The sequence below is a fragment of the Molossus molossus genome, unplaced genomic scaffold (genome assembly GCF_014108415.1).
Source record: "Molossus molossus isolate mMolMol1 unplaced genomic scaffold, mMolMol1.p scaffold_m16_p_19, whole genome shotgun sequence".
Taxonomy (NCBI): domain Eukaryota; kingdom Metazoa; phylum Chordata; class Mammalia; order Chiroptera; family Molossidae; genus Molossus; species Molossus molossus.
Genome location: NW_023425354.1, coordinates 48,175,938 through 48,191,689, shown reverse-complemented (window position 1 = coordinate 48,191,689; position 15,752 = coordinate 48,175,938). Strand labels below are relative to the sequence as shown.

The window sequence follows — 15,752 nt, the reverse complement described above, 5'->3', positions numbered from 1 at the left end:
GGGTAAGCTCTCCCCATCACCCACTGCAGCCCTAGCCAGTGCTTAGGGGGTGGCCAGACACTGGGAACACAGCTTGTCCTGCCTCCTCCCTGGGAGTGGAGGGAGAAGTGCTAAGGTCTGGAGGGGTTTCTGGTCTGTTGTCCTCTCAGCCTACCAACCAGGCTTAAAGTGCCAGTGGGAGTTCTTTGGCTTGCCCTTTGGATCCCAGATGGCTGTAAAGCCACTGGCCACCCTGGCCTCAAAACCACCATTATTCTCTCTTTTTTTTTTTCCTTTATTGATTTTAGAGAGAGAGGAAGTGAGAAGGAGAGAGAGATAGAAACATCGATGAAAGAGAACGTCGATTGGCTGCCTCCTGCATGCCCCCAACTGGGGATCGAACCCACAACCTGGGCATGTGCCCTGACCGGGAATCGAATCGGCGACCTCTTGGTGCATGGGTTGACGCTCAACCACTGAGCCACACTGGCCGGACCCATTTTTCTCTTAATCGTTGAAGGATGTCAAACATTTCCCAGGAGACCCAGAATCACCATCTCTCCCTATCTACCAGGCCCTTAGCAAACTCACACTCATTCCTTCTCATCCCTGTAGCCTTCAGACGATCACCTTGAAGCTCCCTTTCTGAGCAACATCCAGTACCCACTACTCATATTTTCCTAAAATGAGTCCCTAGCTTTGTTTCATTTCTGCTGTACTTCAGAAAGCCAGAACCATTCTGGCTCTGCTGATCCCTTTGTTGAGCTGACAGAACTGAGGCCTGGATTTTGAGGCCAGCTCTGCTATGAGCTAGCTGTGTGAGTTTAAATGAATTCCTAACCTCTCTGGTCCCACCTGCTTACTTCACTGTGTTCACTTATCTACCCTTCTAGTCAGTGTGTTCCCTTTACTGTTTAAGCCCTGGAGCCCCTGTTCTCAAGAGCCCAAGCCCTGCCCCATGGAGGTTTAGAATAAGTTAGGAAACTTATTTCTCCAATTTAAGGAACATAGGATCCCCAAAATCTATGAGACACCCAGTAAAAGTGCCCTGAGGAAAATGTATAAACATACATGTTTTCATTATTTTCAAAAAGTGTTAACTTAAGCAAACTTAATTAAAAGGATAAATCCAAAAGCGAGGGTTTGAAAAAAAACATTTAGTCTAGCTGGTGTGGCTCAGTGGTTGAGCATCGACCCATGCACTAAGGTCGCTGGTTTGATTCCTGGTTGGGACAGGACACATGCCCAGGTTGTGGGCCAGATCCCCAGTTGGGGGCATGCAGGAGGTGGCCAATTGATGTTCTCTCTCATCATTGTTTCTATCTCTCTCCCTCACTTCTCTCTATAAAATCAATAAAGGAAAAAAAATGTTTAAAAAATAAAATTAAAAAAAAAAAAAAACCTTTAAAGAAGAAAAACTCAAGTGCTTGATTGAGGGGGTGGGGAAGGGCAAGATATTTATATTATCTTGGGCCCCGCCAGTGTGGTTTAGTGGTTGAGCATCGACCCATGCACTAAGAGGTCGCTGGTTCAATTCCCAGTCAGGACACATGCCCAGGTTGTGTGCCGGATCCCCGGTGGGGGGCATGCAGGAGGCAGCCAATCGATGTTCTCTCTCATCAATGTTTCTATATCTCTCCCTTCTGCTCTATCTAGAATCAATAAAGAAAAAAAATTTTTTTTAAGAAAATAAAATTTTCTTGGACCATAGGAAGAGTAAAATTTCCAACTCATAAAGTGTGGTTTTATTATTAAAACCCAATAATAATAAAGATACTAAAAAACTAGAAGTCTTCCTGGCCAGTTTGGCTCGGCGGTTAGAACGTCAGCCTGCGGTCCAGAGAGACCCGGGTTCGGTTCCCACTAAGGGCATGTACCTTGGTTGCAGTTTGTCCCCGGCCCTGGATGAGTCGTGCGGGTGGCAACCACTCAATGTGTCCCTTTCACGTCAATGTTTCTCTCTCTCCCTCCCTCCCACTCTATCTGAACAAAAAATGGAAAAATGTCCTCGAGTGAGGATAAAAAATGAATAAATAAAAAAACTAGAAGTCAAATTATACAGATGCAATATCAAAATAGTATCTATTCATTGAGTCAAAAGAACATTAAGGGAAGGGGGTTTGTGGGGCAGGGTGAAAAAGGTGAGATTAAGCAAAAAAGAAAAAAACTCTTACAACAGTATGGTGATTACCAGATGGAAAGGGAGTGAGGGGAGGTAGAAGAGGGTAATAGGGGGCATGAATGGTGATAGAAGACTTGACTTGGGGTAGTGAGCACACAATACCACATACAGGTGATGTATTATAGAATTGTACACCTAAAACCTATGTAAATTTATTAACCAATGTCACCCCAATTTAATAAAAAAGTTAACAACAACAACAAAAAAGGTGTGTAAGAGTAACCATTAAAAAAAGAATATTGCCTTGACCGGTTTGGCTCAGTGGTACAGCGTCGGCCTGTGGACCAATGAGTCTCGGGTTCGATTGCAGCCAAGGGAACATACCTCAATTGCAGTTCATCCCCGGCCCTGGTCGGAGTCGTGAGAGAGGCAACCAGTCAATGTGTCCCTCTAATATCAATGTTTCTCTCTGTCCCTTCTCTTTCTCTCCCTCTCTCTGCCTCCCACTCTATCTGAGGATAAACAGAAAAATATCCTCAGGTGAGGATTTAAAAAAAAAAATATATATATATATATATATATAAATAAAGTCCTGGCCAACTTGCTCAGTGGTTAGAACATCGGCCTGAGAACCAAAGGGTCTTGAGTTTGATTCTTGGTCAAGGACACGTACCTGGGTTGCAGGTTCGATCCCCAGCTCTGGCCAGGGTCGTGCAGTATGCAACCAATCAATGTGTCTCTCACATCACTGTTTCTCTCTCCCTTTCTCCCTCCCACTCTGTCTAAAAATCAATGGGAAAATATCCTTGGGTGAGGATTAACCCCAAAAAAGGAATATTAACACTAACTAAATAGGGTTTATTCCAGGAGTACAAGGTTGGTTTAATAGAGAATCTATCAACATAATTCATTACATTAACAAATTAATGAACAAAAATATGATCATATCAATAGATGCTGAAAGGAATTTCATTAAGTTTTAGCAGCCATTCTTTTTTTTTTTTTTTTTTTTTATCCTCACCCGAGGACATTTTCCCACTTCTTTGTTCAGGTAGAGTGGGAGGGAGAGAGAGGAACAGAGAGAGAGAGAGAGAGAGAAACATCGATGTGAAAGGAACACATCGAGTGGCTGCCACCCGCACGACCGACCAGGGCCGGGGACAAACTGCAATCGAGGTACGCGCCCTTCGCGGGAACCGAACCCGGGTCTCAGGACCGCAGGTCGACGCTCTAACCGGTGAGCCAAACCGGCCAGGGCTTAGCAGCCATTCTTTAAAAAACAGTAATGGAATACCAGGAAGTATCCTAATGGCTAAACACTAAAATAACTTCAATTAGGCCCTTATCCATTTGGTTCAACGGTTGCAGGGTCAGCCTGCGGACCAGAGAGTCCCGGGTTCGGTTCCCACTAGGGGCACATACCAAAAAAAAAAGAACTAAACAGGGATGGCCACTAAGAGTTGTTTTAGGACACTCAAGGAGGTAACACTGGTTTAAAAAATCTCTACCTTTTATATTACACATGCCTAAAAACTCAAGATACAATGGAGACGTGATGGAATTAAGGGAATTTAGGAAGGTAGACAGATAATAGAGAAATATTAATTTTTTTTTATTCTTCCCCAAGGACATTTTTCCATTTTTTGTTCAGATAGAGTGGGAGGGAGAGAGAGGAAAAGAAAGAGAAAGAAACATCCACGTGAAAGGGACACACCAAGTGGCTGCCACCCGCATGACCAACCAGGGCCGGGGACAAACTGCAACCGAGGTACGCGCTGTTAGCGGGAACCGAACCCGGGTCTCTCTCGACCATAGGCCGACGCTCTAACCACTGAGAAAACCAGCCAGGGCAAATACTAATTATTTTTAAAACAAAAGCACTGAAAAAAAAACAAAAGCACTGAAAGAATATTTCATTTAAAATAACAAAAGTAGACTTCCGGTTAAGATGGCGGGTAGGTAAATGCAGTATCGCCTCCTCCCACAACCACATCAAAGTTACAACTAAACTACAGAACAACCATCATTCAAAAACACCTGAAATCGAGCTGAATGGAAGTCCTACAATTACGGAATTAAAGCAGCAGCCACATCCCCACTGGTAGGAGGGGCAGAGGCAGACGGGCTGGTCCCACACCCACGTGTGGCGGATAAAAATCAGGAGGACACCTCGGCTGGGAAGGTCCTCCCTGAGGACTAAGGGGTCCCCGTCCCACACCAGGTGCCCCGCTCAGGGTTCCAGTGCCAGAAAGATAATCCCCATAACTTCTGGCTGGAAAAACCAGTGGAACGTTGGCTCAGGGAAGCTGACAAGGCTGGAGCCCCAGGCAGCTCCTTAAAGGGCCCACGCACGGACTTAACGGACTCTCTCCCTCTAAGCTTGGAGGGGAGGCAGCTCGAGGGGCACCAGAGACACACAGGGAAGAACTGAGCTGTTTGGCACTGGAGCGAGGACTGGAGAAGAGGCTTTCTCTGGGACAGACGTGCTGTCAGAGGCCTTTGTTCCTTTGGTGAGCCCTTCCCTAGGGCGGCAGACAGCCGCCATATCTGGGACTCCAGCAACCTGGCTCACACTGGTAGCCCCGCCCAGCTGACTCCCTGAGGCCCCGCCCCACCCCACCCAACTTTCAGGCCCACCCAACTTTCAGGCCCACCCAAGCTGTTGCCACTTGCTTCACCACAGGATTGGCCTGGCTTGGATCCTGCTTCAGGTTTTCCTAAATTCTTTCAGACAAGCAGCATCTGGTCTCAGATAGCCCCATACCTCTTGTTAAGTAATGCACAGAAACAAACACAGGGAGGCAGCCAAAATGAGGAGACAAACAGGTGCCAAATGAAAGAACAGAACAAAACCCCAAGAAAAGAACTAAGCGATATGGAGATAAGCAACCTAACAGATGCTGAGTTCAAAATACGGCTTATGAGGATGCTCAGTGAACTTAGTGAGGGCCTCAAGAGCATAAAAAAGGACCAGTCAGAAATGAGGCACAGGTAGAAACGAAGGAGGCTTTAACTGAAATAAAGAATAATTTACACAGATTCAATAGTAGAGTACGTAAATCCAAGAAGCAAACCATCGATTTGGAATATAAGGAAGCAAAACACACCCAATCAGAACAGCAAAAAGAAAGGAATCCAAAAAAATGAGCATAGTGTAAGGAGCCTCTGGGACAACTTCAAGCATGCCAACATTCGCATCTTGAGGGTGCCGGAAGGAGAAGAGGGAGAACAAGAAATTGAAAACCTGTTTGAAACAATAATGGCAGAAAACTTTCCTAACTTGGTGAAGCAAGCAGACATACAAGTCCAGGAAGCACTCAGAGTTTCAAACAAGATGAACCCCAAGAGGCCCACACCAAGACACATCATCATCAAAATGCAAAAGGTTCAAGACAAAGAGAGAATCTTTTTTTTTAATCCTCACCTGAGGACATTTTTTTTGTTTTTTGTTTTTGTTCAGTTAGAGTGAGAGGGAGAGAGAGACAGAGAGAGAAACATCAACGTGAAAGGGACACATCAAGTGGCTGCCACCCGCATGACCCAACTAGGGCCGAGGACAAATCGCAACCGAGGTACGTGCCCTTAGCGGGAACCGAACCCGGGTCTCTCTGGACCGCAAGCTGACGCTCTAACCGCTGAGCCAAACCGGCCAGGGCCAAAGAGAGAATCTTAAAAGCAGCAAGAGAAAGGCAGCTAGTTACCTACAAGGGAGTTCCCATAAGGCTGTCAGCTGATTTCTCTAAAGAAACTTTGCAGGCCAGAAGGGAGTGGCAAGAAATATTCAGAGTGATGGAAAGCAAGAACCTACAACCAAGATTACTCTATCCTGCAAAGCTGTCATTTAGAATCGATGGCCATATAAAGAGTTTTCCAGACAAGAAAAAGTTAAAGGAGTTTATCACCACCAAACCGTTATTATATGAAATGATGAAGAGTCTTTTTGAAGAAAAAGATAAAATATATGAACAAACAAAATGGCAATGAATACATATCTATCAACGATGGAATCTACAAACAAAATGAACAGGTAGAACAGAAACATTCTCATAGATACAGAGAACATTTTGTTGGTTGCCAGTTGGAAGGGGGGTTGGGGAAATGGGTGAAAAAGGTGAAGGGATTAAGAAGTACAAATTCATTGCTAGACTGACAAACCTCAGAGGGAAAGGGGTTAGGGGGTGGGAAGAAATAAACCAAAGAACTTATATGCATAACCAGTGGACACAGACAATAGTGTGGGAAAAGGCGGGAGGGCGGTGGGAGTGGGAAGGAGGGGGTCAATGGGGGAAAAATGAGGAACATCTGTAATACATTCTACATTCAACAATAAAGATTTAAAATTAAAAAAAATAAATAAATAAGAAAATAAATAATGTAGCCTGGCCAGTGTGGCTCAGTGGTTGAGCGTCAACCTATGCACCAAGAGGTCACCAGTTTGATTCCCACTCCAGGCACATGCCCAGGTTGTGGGCTAAATCCCCAGTTGGGGGCATGCAGGAAGTGACCAATCGATGTTCTCCCTCATCGACGTTTGTCTCTCTCTCCCTCTCCCTTCCTCTCTCTCTAAAATCAATAAAGAAGGTTGAAGAAAAAAAATTTTTTTAATAAAAAAAAAATAACAAAGTAGCCCTGGCCTCATAGCTAGGTTGGTTAGAACATCCCAATGTGCCAAGGTTAAGGGTTTGATGCCCGGTCAGGGCACATACAAGAACCAACCAGTGATCCGGCTGGTATGGTTCAGCAGTTGAGCACTGACCCATGCACCAGGAGGTCGCTGGTTCCATTCCCAGTCAGGGCACATGCCCAGGTTGTGGACCTAGTCCTGAGTGAGGCACATGCAGGAGGCTGCCAGTTGATGTTCTCTTTCATTGATGTTTCTGTCTCTCCCTCTCCCTTCCTCTCTCTAAAATCAATAAACAAAATTTAAAAAATTAACAAATGCAGTCAAATATTTAGGAATAAATTTAATAAGACTGGCACATAAAAATAAGGCACAGAAATTGATAAAACCTTATTTAAGGGCACAAAAGCAAGCTCCAAACAAAAGATACCGTGTTCTTAGATGGGAAAACTTAGTATATCCTAAAAGTCAATTCTGAAATAAAGATATGTAATTCCAATTAGAATCTATATTATTTATAGAAACAAAACAAAGTTTTTGTTTCTATAAATAAGTGCCCAAGAATAGCCAATAGTTGTTTTAAAAAGAGAATGGGGGAACTTGCTTGTTAGATATCAGAAGAGATACTATGAAATAACTGGAATTAGATCAGTATAGCTTGGTATGTAGAGTGGTAAACAATCTAGGGGCAGCAAGTAGTGAATCCAGAGGTAAATCTCAGTATATAGGAAATGTTATTATGTGGCCTAAATTAATTTTTCAATTCAATGGGAATAAGTTATGGATTCCTTTTTCTTTTTTTTAATCCTCATCCAATGATATTTTTCCATTTATCTTCAGATAGAATGGGAGGGAGAGAGAAAAACATCATCATGAGAGAGACACATCAACTGGTTGCCTTCCGCACAACCCCAACCAGGGCTGGTGACTGAATCACAACCAAGGTACATGCCCTTGACTGGAATCGAACCCGGGACTCTCTGGTTTGTAGGCCGACGCTCCAACCGCTGAGCCAAACAGGCCAGGGCTGGATTCTTTTTAATGAAGCTGGCACAACTGGAAAAATAAAATTGGACTCCTGCCCTAGCCAATTTGACTCAGAGGTTAAAGTTATCGACCTGCAGATCAAAGAGTCTCAGGTTTGATTCCAGTCAAGGGCACATACCTTGGTTGCAGTTTGGTCCCCAGCTTTAGTCAGGTTCGTGTGGGAGGCAACCAGTCGATGTGTCTCTCACATCGATGTTTCTCTCTTTCCTTCCCTCCCACTCTATCTGAAGATAAATGGAAAAATATCCTCAGATGAGGGTTAAAAATTTGGACTCTTACACACAAAAGAAACAAAAATAAATAAACCAAATGAATTAAAGTGAATGTACATTTTAAGTGAAATTAAAATCCTGCTCCTCCCCTCAAAATCTAGAAAATGATGAGTATACTCTAGTGACTGGCAACCCAGGAACTACAAAAGAACTGATATTTGATGATCTGAAAACCCAACACTTGAACAATAAAAGCAACCACAGGCTCAAGAGGCAAATAGTCATTTGGGGGATATTTTACAATGTGGAAAACAGAATGTGTTCAGCTATTGAGGAACTTCAACAAATTAAGAGAAGAATGAACCAATAGAAAAAATATTATGCAGCCATTTAAAAACAACTAGAGCCCTACCAGGTGAAGCAGTAACCAATTTAACAAGTGAAGAAAGTGAGATGCACAAAGTGGATAAAATGATTCGATTTTGGAATAACAATGACCAAAGGCCAGTGATCCGTGTTGTTGCTACTATACTTTCAGGAGAAAATCATATATATGTATGTATGTGTATTAAGCTACTTTCAAGGCACTAAGACCAACTCATTGCAAAGGCAAATAAGCCCCAAGAAAAAAAATGAGCTATAAACCCATCCCTTATACCTCAATAAACATTGTTGTACAGACCCATCCATCCCTTTTTCTATGCTTGTGTGTACTTTTCTTTTTACACAAAATTAAGATTATAAGGTTTATACTGTTTTGAGATGTCTCTTCTAGTCAATTTTTCTCATCTTTCTAGACATTTGCTGATGCTATTCTCATCCCAAACTGTCCCATCCTTTAATCCTCTAAGAAACCTTCCATTCAAAGTCTCCAACAGAAAGTGGCTGACCACTCTGAATTTTGTCCTCACCAGCTTTCTCCCCTTCCTTGAGGCACATTTGTTTAGGTCTACCTGGTATAAGTTTCTCGTGTGCTCCTCACCTCTCCCGTTAAACTGGGAAGCTCCTTGGGGGGCAGGAACTCTGTCTCTTTTCTTACGTGTCTTCACGGTGCCTAGAATGCACATAGTAGGCACTTTATAAGTATGGTTGTATAAAGGGACATAGGTTTCCTGTCTCTTCTATTATGTGATCTCAAGATAGTATAGGGGAAGGAGTGATCTAGGAGGTAGATGCTGAGACACTGCACAGCAGAGGTCATATCTGAGGAGTAGCCCAAGGCCTGGGTAACCCCGGGAATCTGCCCTCCACCCACTTCCCAAGGGCTCTACCAAAAGCTCAGAAAGGAACCACCCACACACAGGGCTCCGTGTATGATATATATTTATATATATAATTGCTCTCATTTTATTGTACTTAATTCTCTTTTTACAGTAGATCTGGCACAGGCATTAAATAACTGCAGAGAGAGACCATAGGGATGAGGGGAGTGCAGGAAAACATAGGGACCCAAAGGGAAGAAACATCCAGCAAGAGATCAAAGGGAAGGGTCCATCTGCGGGTGGGGTGTGGAGGCTGCAGCATCAAAAAAGCAAAGGGAGATTAGAGAGGTGAGGAAGTGAAGCGTTGGAGACCGTTAAAACACCTCTGTAACTCAAGAATACTGGAGGTCCCTCTTTTACAATTCTATGGGCACTAGGGATTTGTTTAAAAATGCAAAGGGATTTAAAGGAGACAGAGCCAGGAAATTCAGGGCCTAAATTGAGGGGGTAGTTGCAAGTTTCAGGCTAAAATGTAGAGCAAAGGAAAGGAGTTAGTGATTAGTTGATAAATTGCAAAGAGAAGCCAGCAAGTGGACAGTGGGGGCAGATCTGGGCCCAGGGAAGGAGGTGGAATAGTCCCATAGCCTGCTGACGTTTCCAAGGTGGCCACTGGGGACAGATCCAAAATGGCTGCCCCTCCCCCAGGGCTCCTGGGAAGTGGAACTTGGATATTCTGGGAAAACCGGACGGGGTAAGGGAGCCATCGGCAAAAACAAAGTGATGTTCAGCCTAGATCAACCCTGCCCCTCTGAGGAGTGCCTATGTGGGTGACAGAGACCAGGAAGAGAATTTTCAAGAAAAACCAGCACAGACTTCTCTTCCCGACCCTCACTCCCAGCTCACAGTCACCTTAGCATGAGAAGTGGAATGTGCCAGGAAAGAGGGAAAAGGCTACAGAGCCACCTGTCCCAAAAGGAGAATAAAATGGACAGGAGGTGGAGAAAGACCTACCAGAGGAACCAGATAAGTCAACAGCCACCAAGATAGCAACAGTGTATAGGAGGGAGAAAGTGTGGGACAGAGAAGGAGGTGACAGCGGCTACACTTAGAAATGGAAGAATGGCGTGTCACATGCCTGTCTGGAAGCTAAGGGGTGAAAAGAGATTGGGTGGGTGGTGTGAAGGTGGGTAGGCATTTTCTGTATCTCTCAGGGGATACGAGGATAGCTGTGGGGACCCCCGCCCCCCATCACAGCTAAATCAGAACCAGAATGGCTCCTCTGTGACCATCTTGGGATTCCATCTCCCTGTCTGAGCTAGGGTCGGGAGAAGATGGTGGAAAATGTGTGAAATCACAATGGACATCAATCAGGCTGGGTTCAGAAGTAAAGGAAAAGGGGCATTCCAGAGCATCCACAGGAAAGAAGTTGGGATGGGAGGAAAGGGGGTCTCTCAGGTTTTGTTGATGCGGAGTTTGAAGGCCACTCGGCCAGCGAACTTGTCTCGCTCATCATCTGTGGCGATGTTGGCTGCGTTGATTCGGCATTCCACATTCACCTCCACGTTGGGGGTCACATTCAGGAACTTCACAGCTACCAGGGGCTGTGTGTAGTTCACCTGGGCCAAAGGAGGAGAGTGAGGGACCAAGCCCATGGCAACTTGGTCTCCTCCTCAAGGACTCTGCTCCCTTTGAGGAGCCATCACCTCCAAGCCTCCCACAGGACTTACGTGGAACTTTTTGCCATAGTAGGGGAAGTACATGAGGTCGATGTTGCCATTGGCAGGGAACATGACAAAGCTGCCCAGATTCTCAGCATCTTCATCTCGCTGTGGGGGCACAGGAGGGTAGAAGGGAGAGCTTATTAAAAATGGAAGGAACCTGGAAGCTTGCCAGACTTCCCTTTGGTTTGTTTTTGTTTTTGTTTTTTTCCCCAGATTATTCCGTCTCAAATCTGTTTCCCTTGAGCTGTGAGTCCGTGTGTGTTTGTGTGTGAGCAGGAAGAGGTAGCCTGTCTCTCTCAATAGACTGGGAAGTCCTGAAGAGGCTAATGATACTGAAGCCTCCTACTCCACTCCCACCTCAAGTTCTTACCCCATCCTCAGGAATCGGTTTCTAGAGCAGAGCCAAGAGAGAACAGATAAATTAGTTAGGCTCAGCAGAAAGCAAGGACAGGGGTCGAGGGAAGAGCTGGCAGAAAGTTTCTAGAGAGGACAGAGGTGGAGGGAGTGGGGTTCCAAGGACAACTTAGTGGTGGCAGATAGGGCTAACAGGTTAGCAGCAACCAGATATCTAAAAAGAACTGAGGGACAGGTGAGATATGGGAGGGAGAGCAGAAACATTGTAATCGGAGACTAGAGGAGAAGGTGGAAAGGTTAAGGAGAGAAGCCAGAGGCCAGGGGTTGGATGGAGTCAGAGACGGGGGTGTCTATCCACACAAGAGCTGGTTTCTGCATCCTAGAGAGAAGCAAGAGGGGTAGAAACCCCTTGGAGTTTGAGCCATATTGGAGCCCTCTCTTACCCCCTTGTCCCTATAGTGACGGGGCCTCTTGGAGCAAAGAAGATTGAGAGAGATGAGTGAATTACGTGGGAACCATGGTATACAAACAGTTGGGCAGGGGGACAGGCCCAAAAAACTCACCTTCCCCACACAGGTAACATTCATGCTCTGGTTTGCTCCTGCATAGAAGTTGATGACCTGGAGTCAGGAGAGTGGTGAGAGTCAGAGAAAGAAGTTGTCAAAGACACAAGCACCTAATCTTCCAACCATGGATCTCAGCCTTCAGTGGCCCCATTTTTTTTGTTCTCTCAGCCACTCAAACATCCAAAAATCTAATGCCCATTAGCCCCAGTGAAAGGAAGCAACTGCTAATAGATAGTGGCCCCAGTTCCCTCCTCCATTCTCCCTAGGGACCAAGGTCAAGGTTACCCGGTTCATCTTAATGAAGACACAGGGCTGCCCAGTGCTATAACCATAGTGGGTAGGGTCCCCGATGCCAGAGCAGTCACCCAGCTGGGTCCGGTTGAACTGGCAGGCACGTTTTGGGTAGTTGAGGACTCCGTTATCTGGCTGTTCATAATAGCGCCCAGGGCGGCAGACATCATTCTTTTGGGCTTGGATGGAGTCATTGTAAGCTAAGGAGGTGGGGAAGAGAGAGCATGGGCCTGATGTTCCACTTCTAGGGTCTCCAATCCCCTGCCCAAGGTCCTATACAACCACATCTCCAGCCCCACACTCACGCTCCAAGAACTTGTTGAGCTTCTGAACATGCTGGTTCCAGCTTTCAGTGTCACTGATGTTGACAATGACATCAAGGTTCTCAGTCTTGGGGCGAATCATCAAGCCTATAGCCAGACAAGGGCAGAAGGGAGGTTGTATATAAGATGTGAGACCATACACAAAGGGCAGAAGACAGATACAGGGAACCCCAGGGTGAGGAATGGGATGAAGATATAAGAGCCTCTTTATGGAAGGAAGATATCCCCAGATCACATAGCCCTCAGCTGTGGGAAATGGAAAAGGAAAGTAGATGTCAAGAACTTGCGAGCAGGTGGTGGTAATTGGAGCATCAGACCCACACCTCTTAAACTTCTGAGTTCTCAGACTGTGAGTTCCTTTTGGAGGCTTAGGGGTACAAGTGCAGTTAGAGTGGCTGGTAGGAGAGCCTCATCACTCACCTGGTGTGGCCAGTCGGTCCTGGTACTTGGGGGTATGGTCAGAGACAGTCTGCAGCATCACCCACATGGTGAGGGTGAACATGGCCGTGAGGAAGCCATAGAAGATGAAGTAGAAGAGGAGGATAAAGGCTAGGGAAGAGGAAATGGGGTCAGCAGGTTCTCCTGCCACAACCTCACCTATCCCACACACCCCTCTTCCACTCAGAAGTTCTGCACTGGGACAGGTCACAGAGCCTCAGGGATATCTTCAGGCCTTCCTCGGGGGGAGTAAAATGAGACAAGCTGGAAACAGGCAGTTGGGTCTGGCTTCCTGCCATGTCTCCCAGCCCCCTCCTGGTCCTAGGGCACAGTGAAGCCTGACCTTGTAGAGGCCACAAGAGACCTAAACTCTCGTTGCTGAGACAACCCCAAGTATAGGCCAGTCATTTTGTTTCAAATTACATTCCCAACTTCTCAACCATTCATGGCCCTGAAAAAACACATCTGTTACTGCTGTATTGATACTCATGCTTAAAGTTGTACAGCACAACGTTTTAAGCTGGCACTGGCTACTGTTCACAACCAAAATGCTCATCACATCCCTCAGAGTGTGGACCCTCACACTCAAATAGCAAAATCTCTTTCCTGATGCCCCACAGAAGCCAAATCTTGAACACAGTTCCTGCCTAGCTACAAAATCTCTCAGAGACAGCTGTCCAGAACCTTCAACAGTTACCCCACCCCCAACTCACACACAACACCCAGGCCAGAGATGGGAAGTAAAGGGAGAATCTCCCACAGCCTTCCTGGCAGAGAGCAGGTCTTTGGTGGATATGAAACAGCACTATGTCACTCCTCAGCCTAGTACGAGTACCTGCGGTTTCCACCACTGGGGAGCCCCAGTCCTTCCATCTCAAAAGACATTTCCTCCATGAAGTCTCCTCAGATTCCCCCAAGCACTCATGGACCCCTCCTATCCCAGGGAGTGGACTTCAAGTTCCCTTTGGGCAAGGATTGCATTGGACCCACCTCAAGGGCCCCAGGTGGGTGGGCTGATGGGAACATTCTCCTATCAGTGTGGATAAACTGTAAATTGTGTCACATACTGTTCCCTCGTGCTTAGACTTCCCAGTTTGACTATCTCCTCTGGAACAATTCCACCCATCACCTGCACCTATGCCCAGCACCGGACCCTCAACCAGACACAACTCCCTCCACACACCCCAAGTCCTGCCACCTCCTAGCCACACTAGGCCAAATGTACACATCTCACCACTAGTGACCAACCCTCCCTCTACCTGCAACATCTGATACAAACATCCAGCCTCAAAAACCTCACAGTGACACTCCTTCCCAACAGCCCCCCACCCACCAAGCAGCCACAGATGGTTCCAAACGCTCGCTGGACAGTGGGAACAGATAAGTTCTGCTATGAAGAATCCCCCCCTCCACTCACATTCCCACCTCTCCAAGACCCGCCCTCTCATGTCTGTTCCCAGGGTCCAGGGGGTGGGCACCAACTAAAAATAGATGGGCTTGGCTAGCTAGTTGGGAGCCGTAGAGAGGGAAGGGGCGCTCTTCTGGGGAAGGAGGGCGACTGTGTGGAGCGGGCCTGCCCCTGAGAGCGAGCGCGAGCGCCGCAGCGCGGACACGCGCGCAAAGCCCGCGACCCCCTGCGCGAGGGGGCTCCGCGGGGGGCGGGAAGGCGGCAGTGACCTACTTTCTCCGCCTCCGCAGCGCCAGCCAAGGAGATTAGACTGGCGATTCGGTCCCCTCCCAGCCTACAGCACAGCAGGGGTGTCGGACGCCGGGGACCCAGGAAGGGAGCTGGGGATACGCCGGCGGGACCTCGTGTCCCCGGGCGTCGCCTAGAGGGCCCCCCGCCCCTTGCGCCGCTGTCCCGCGTACCCCAGCTGGTCCCGGTGCGGCCCATGAACTGGTGCGTCCTCGGGTTCCACACGAACTCCTTCCACTCCTCAACCACCTGCCCGCAGCTCTTCTTCTCTTTCTTGATGACCATCTTGGCGGCGGGGGACGAGTCCCACGCGGGGCGGGGGGCTACGAAGAAGCTGGGTGCGGTGCGCTGTAGCCCCCCTTGCACGCACTGGAATGCTCCGGGAGCAAAGGCAGCTGGGACGAGGGAGACCCCCTTCAAATATGCAGCTGTTGCAAATTCCGGGGTGCACGGCCACGCGCTGCGGGTTGCTGGCACGCGGCGTGGTATGCACAGATCCTAGGCCCCCGGACTGCGATGTAAAGGGTGGTTATCAGAGGAGGGGAGGATAAAAAGGGGAAGGGGTACAAGTGCTGCTTCACCCCACCTCCTAGAAGGAAAACGAAAAGAGATGCAAAAATAGACGGCAGCAAAACCCAAAAGAAACGCAGAACAAATCGGGGTGCAGAGGCAGAGAGAGAGATGGGGGAGGGGGCAGCCCCGAAATCTGAGATTCACAGAGGCTGTGGAGAGGGGTCGGGTGACCGCTGAAGACTCTTCCGCCAGGCAGATACCGCTACACCAGTGGCAGCTGGTCACCGGGGTGGGGTGGGGGACGCGCAGTTGAGGTCAACCAGGGATAGGAGCCCCCCAACCCGAGGCTCCGCTCCTCAGCAGTGCGGGCCCGCGGTCGCGGAGCGCAGTCTTTATAGTCAGCAGCTTTGGGGCTGCCCGCCCCCTTCCCACCCCCCAGAAGCCCCGCCTCCTCGCTGCTGGCCCGGGCAACTTCATACATATGCAAATGTGGAGAGAGGTATTGGGCCCGCCCCCTGCCGCCTCTTCAGGACCAGAAGGTCTCTCCCCTGCTGCTACCCCAGCACTGAAGTGGATCAGAGTGGGTGGAGGGGATAGAGGGCGTGTCTGGCTAGGATACGGAAAAAGATAACCTCAGAGAGACACAGAGACTGAGAAGGAAGCAGAT

At 47.6% G+C, this 15,752-nt stretch overlaps 1 protein-coding gene across 3 annotated transcripts; it reads right to left on the bottom strand.

The window, feature by feature from the left end:
* Positions 1–9,294: 9,294 nt before the first annotated feature.
* Positions 9,295–15,468, bottom strand: ATP1B2 (ATPase Na+/K+ transporting subunit beta 2). Of its 3 annotated transcripts, XM_036269762.1 has the most exons (9): positions 14,746–15,468; positions 12,859–12,987; positions 12,421–12,525; positions 12,110–12,315; positions 11,822–11,878; positions 11,702–11,728; positions 11,275–11,295; positions 10,911–11,009; positions 9,295–10,799 (listed from the first exon to the last, which is right to left on the bottom strand). In XM_036269762.1, the coding sequence occupies exons 1-9, from the start codon at positions 14,855–14,857 to the stop codon at positions 10,635–10,637; spliced, it is 921 nt and encodes a 306-aa protein (XP_036125655.1). In that variant the 5' UTR covers positions 14,858–15,468; the 3' UTR covers positions 9,295–10,634. The 3 variants fall into 3 exon arrangements, with proteins under 3 accessions (XP_036125655.1, XP_036125656.1, XP_036125657.1); XM_036269763.1 differs by lacking the exon at positions 11,275–11,295; XM_036269764.1 differs by lacking the exons at positions 11,275–11,295; positions 11,702–11,728.
* Positions 15,469–15,752: the final 284 nt, after the last annotated feature.

What these genes read in the sequence shown, in the direction of transcription:
- ATP1B2 (XM_036269762.1), bottom strand. Translation starts at nt 14,857, where the DNA reads ATGGTCATCAAGAAAGAGAAGAAGAGCTGCGGGCAGGTGGTTGAGGAG. An exon ending in ATGTTACCTGTGTGGGGAAG is followed by an intron (nt 11,729 to 11,821) that starts GTGAGTTTTTTG and finishes CTTTGCTCCAAG; the next exon opens with AGGCCCCGTCACTATAGGGA. An exon ending in AACCGATTCCTGAGGATGGG is followed by an intron (nt 11,010 to 11,274) that starts GTAAGAACTTGA and finishes GTGCCCCCACAG; the next exon opens with CGAGATGAAGATGCTGAGAA.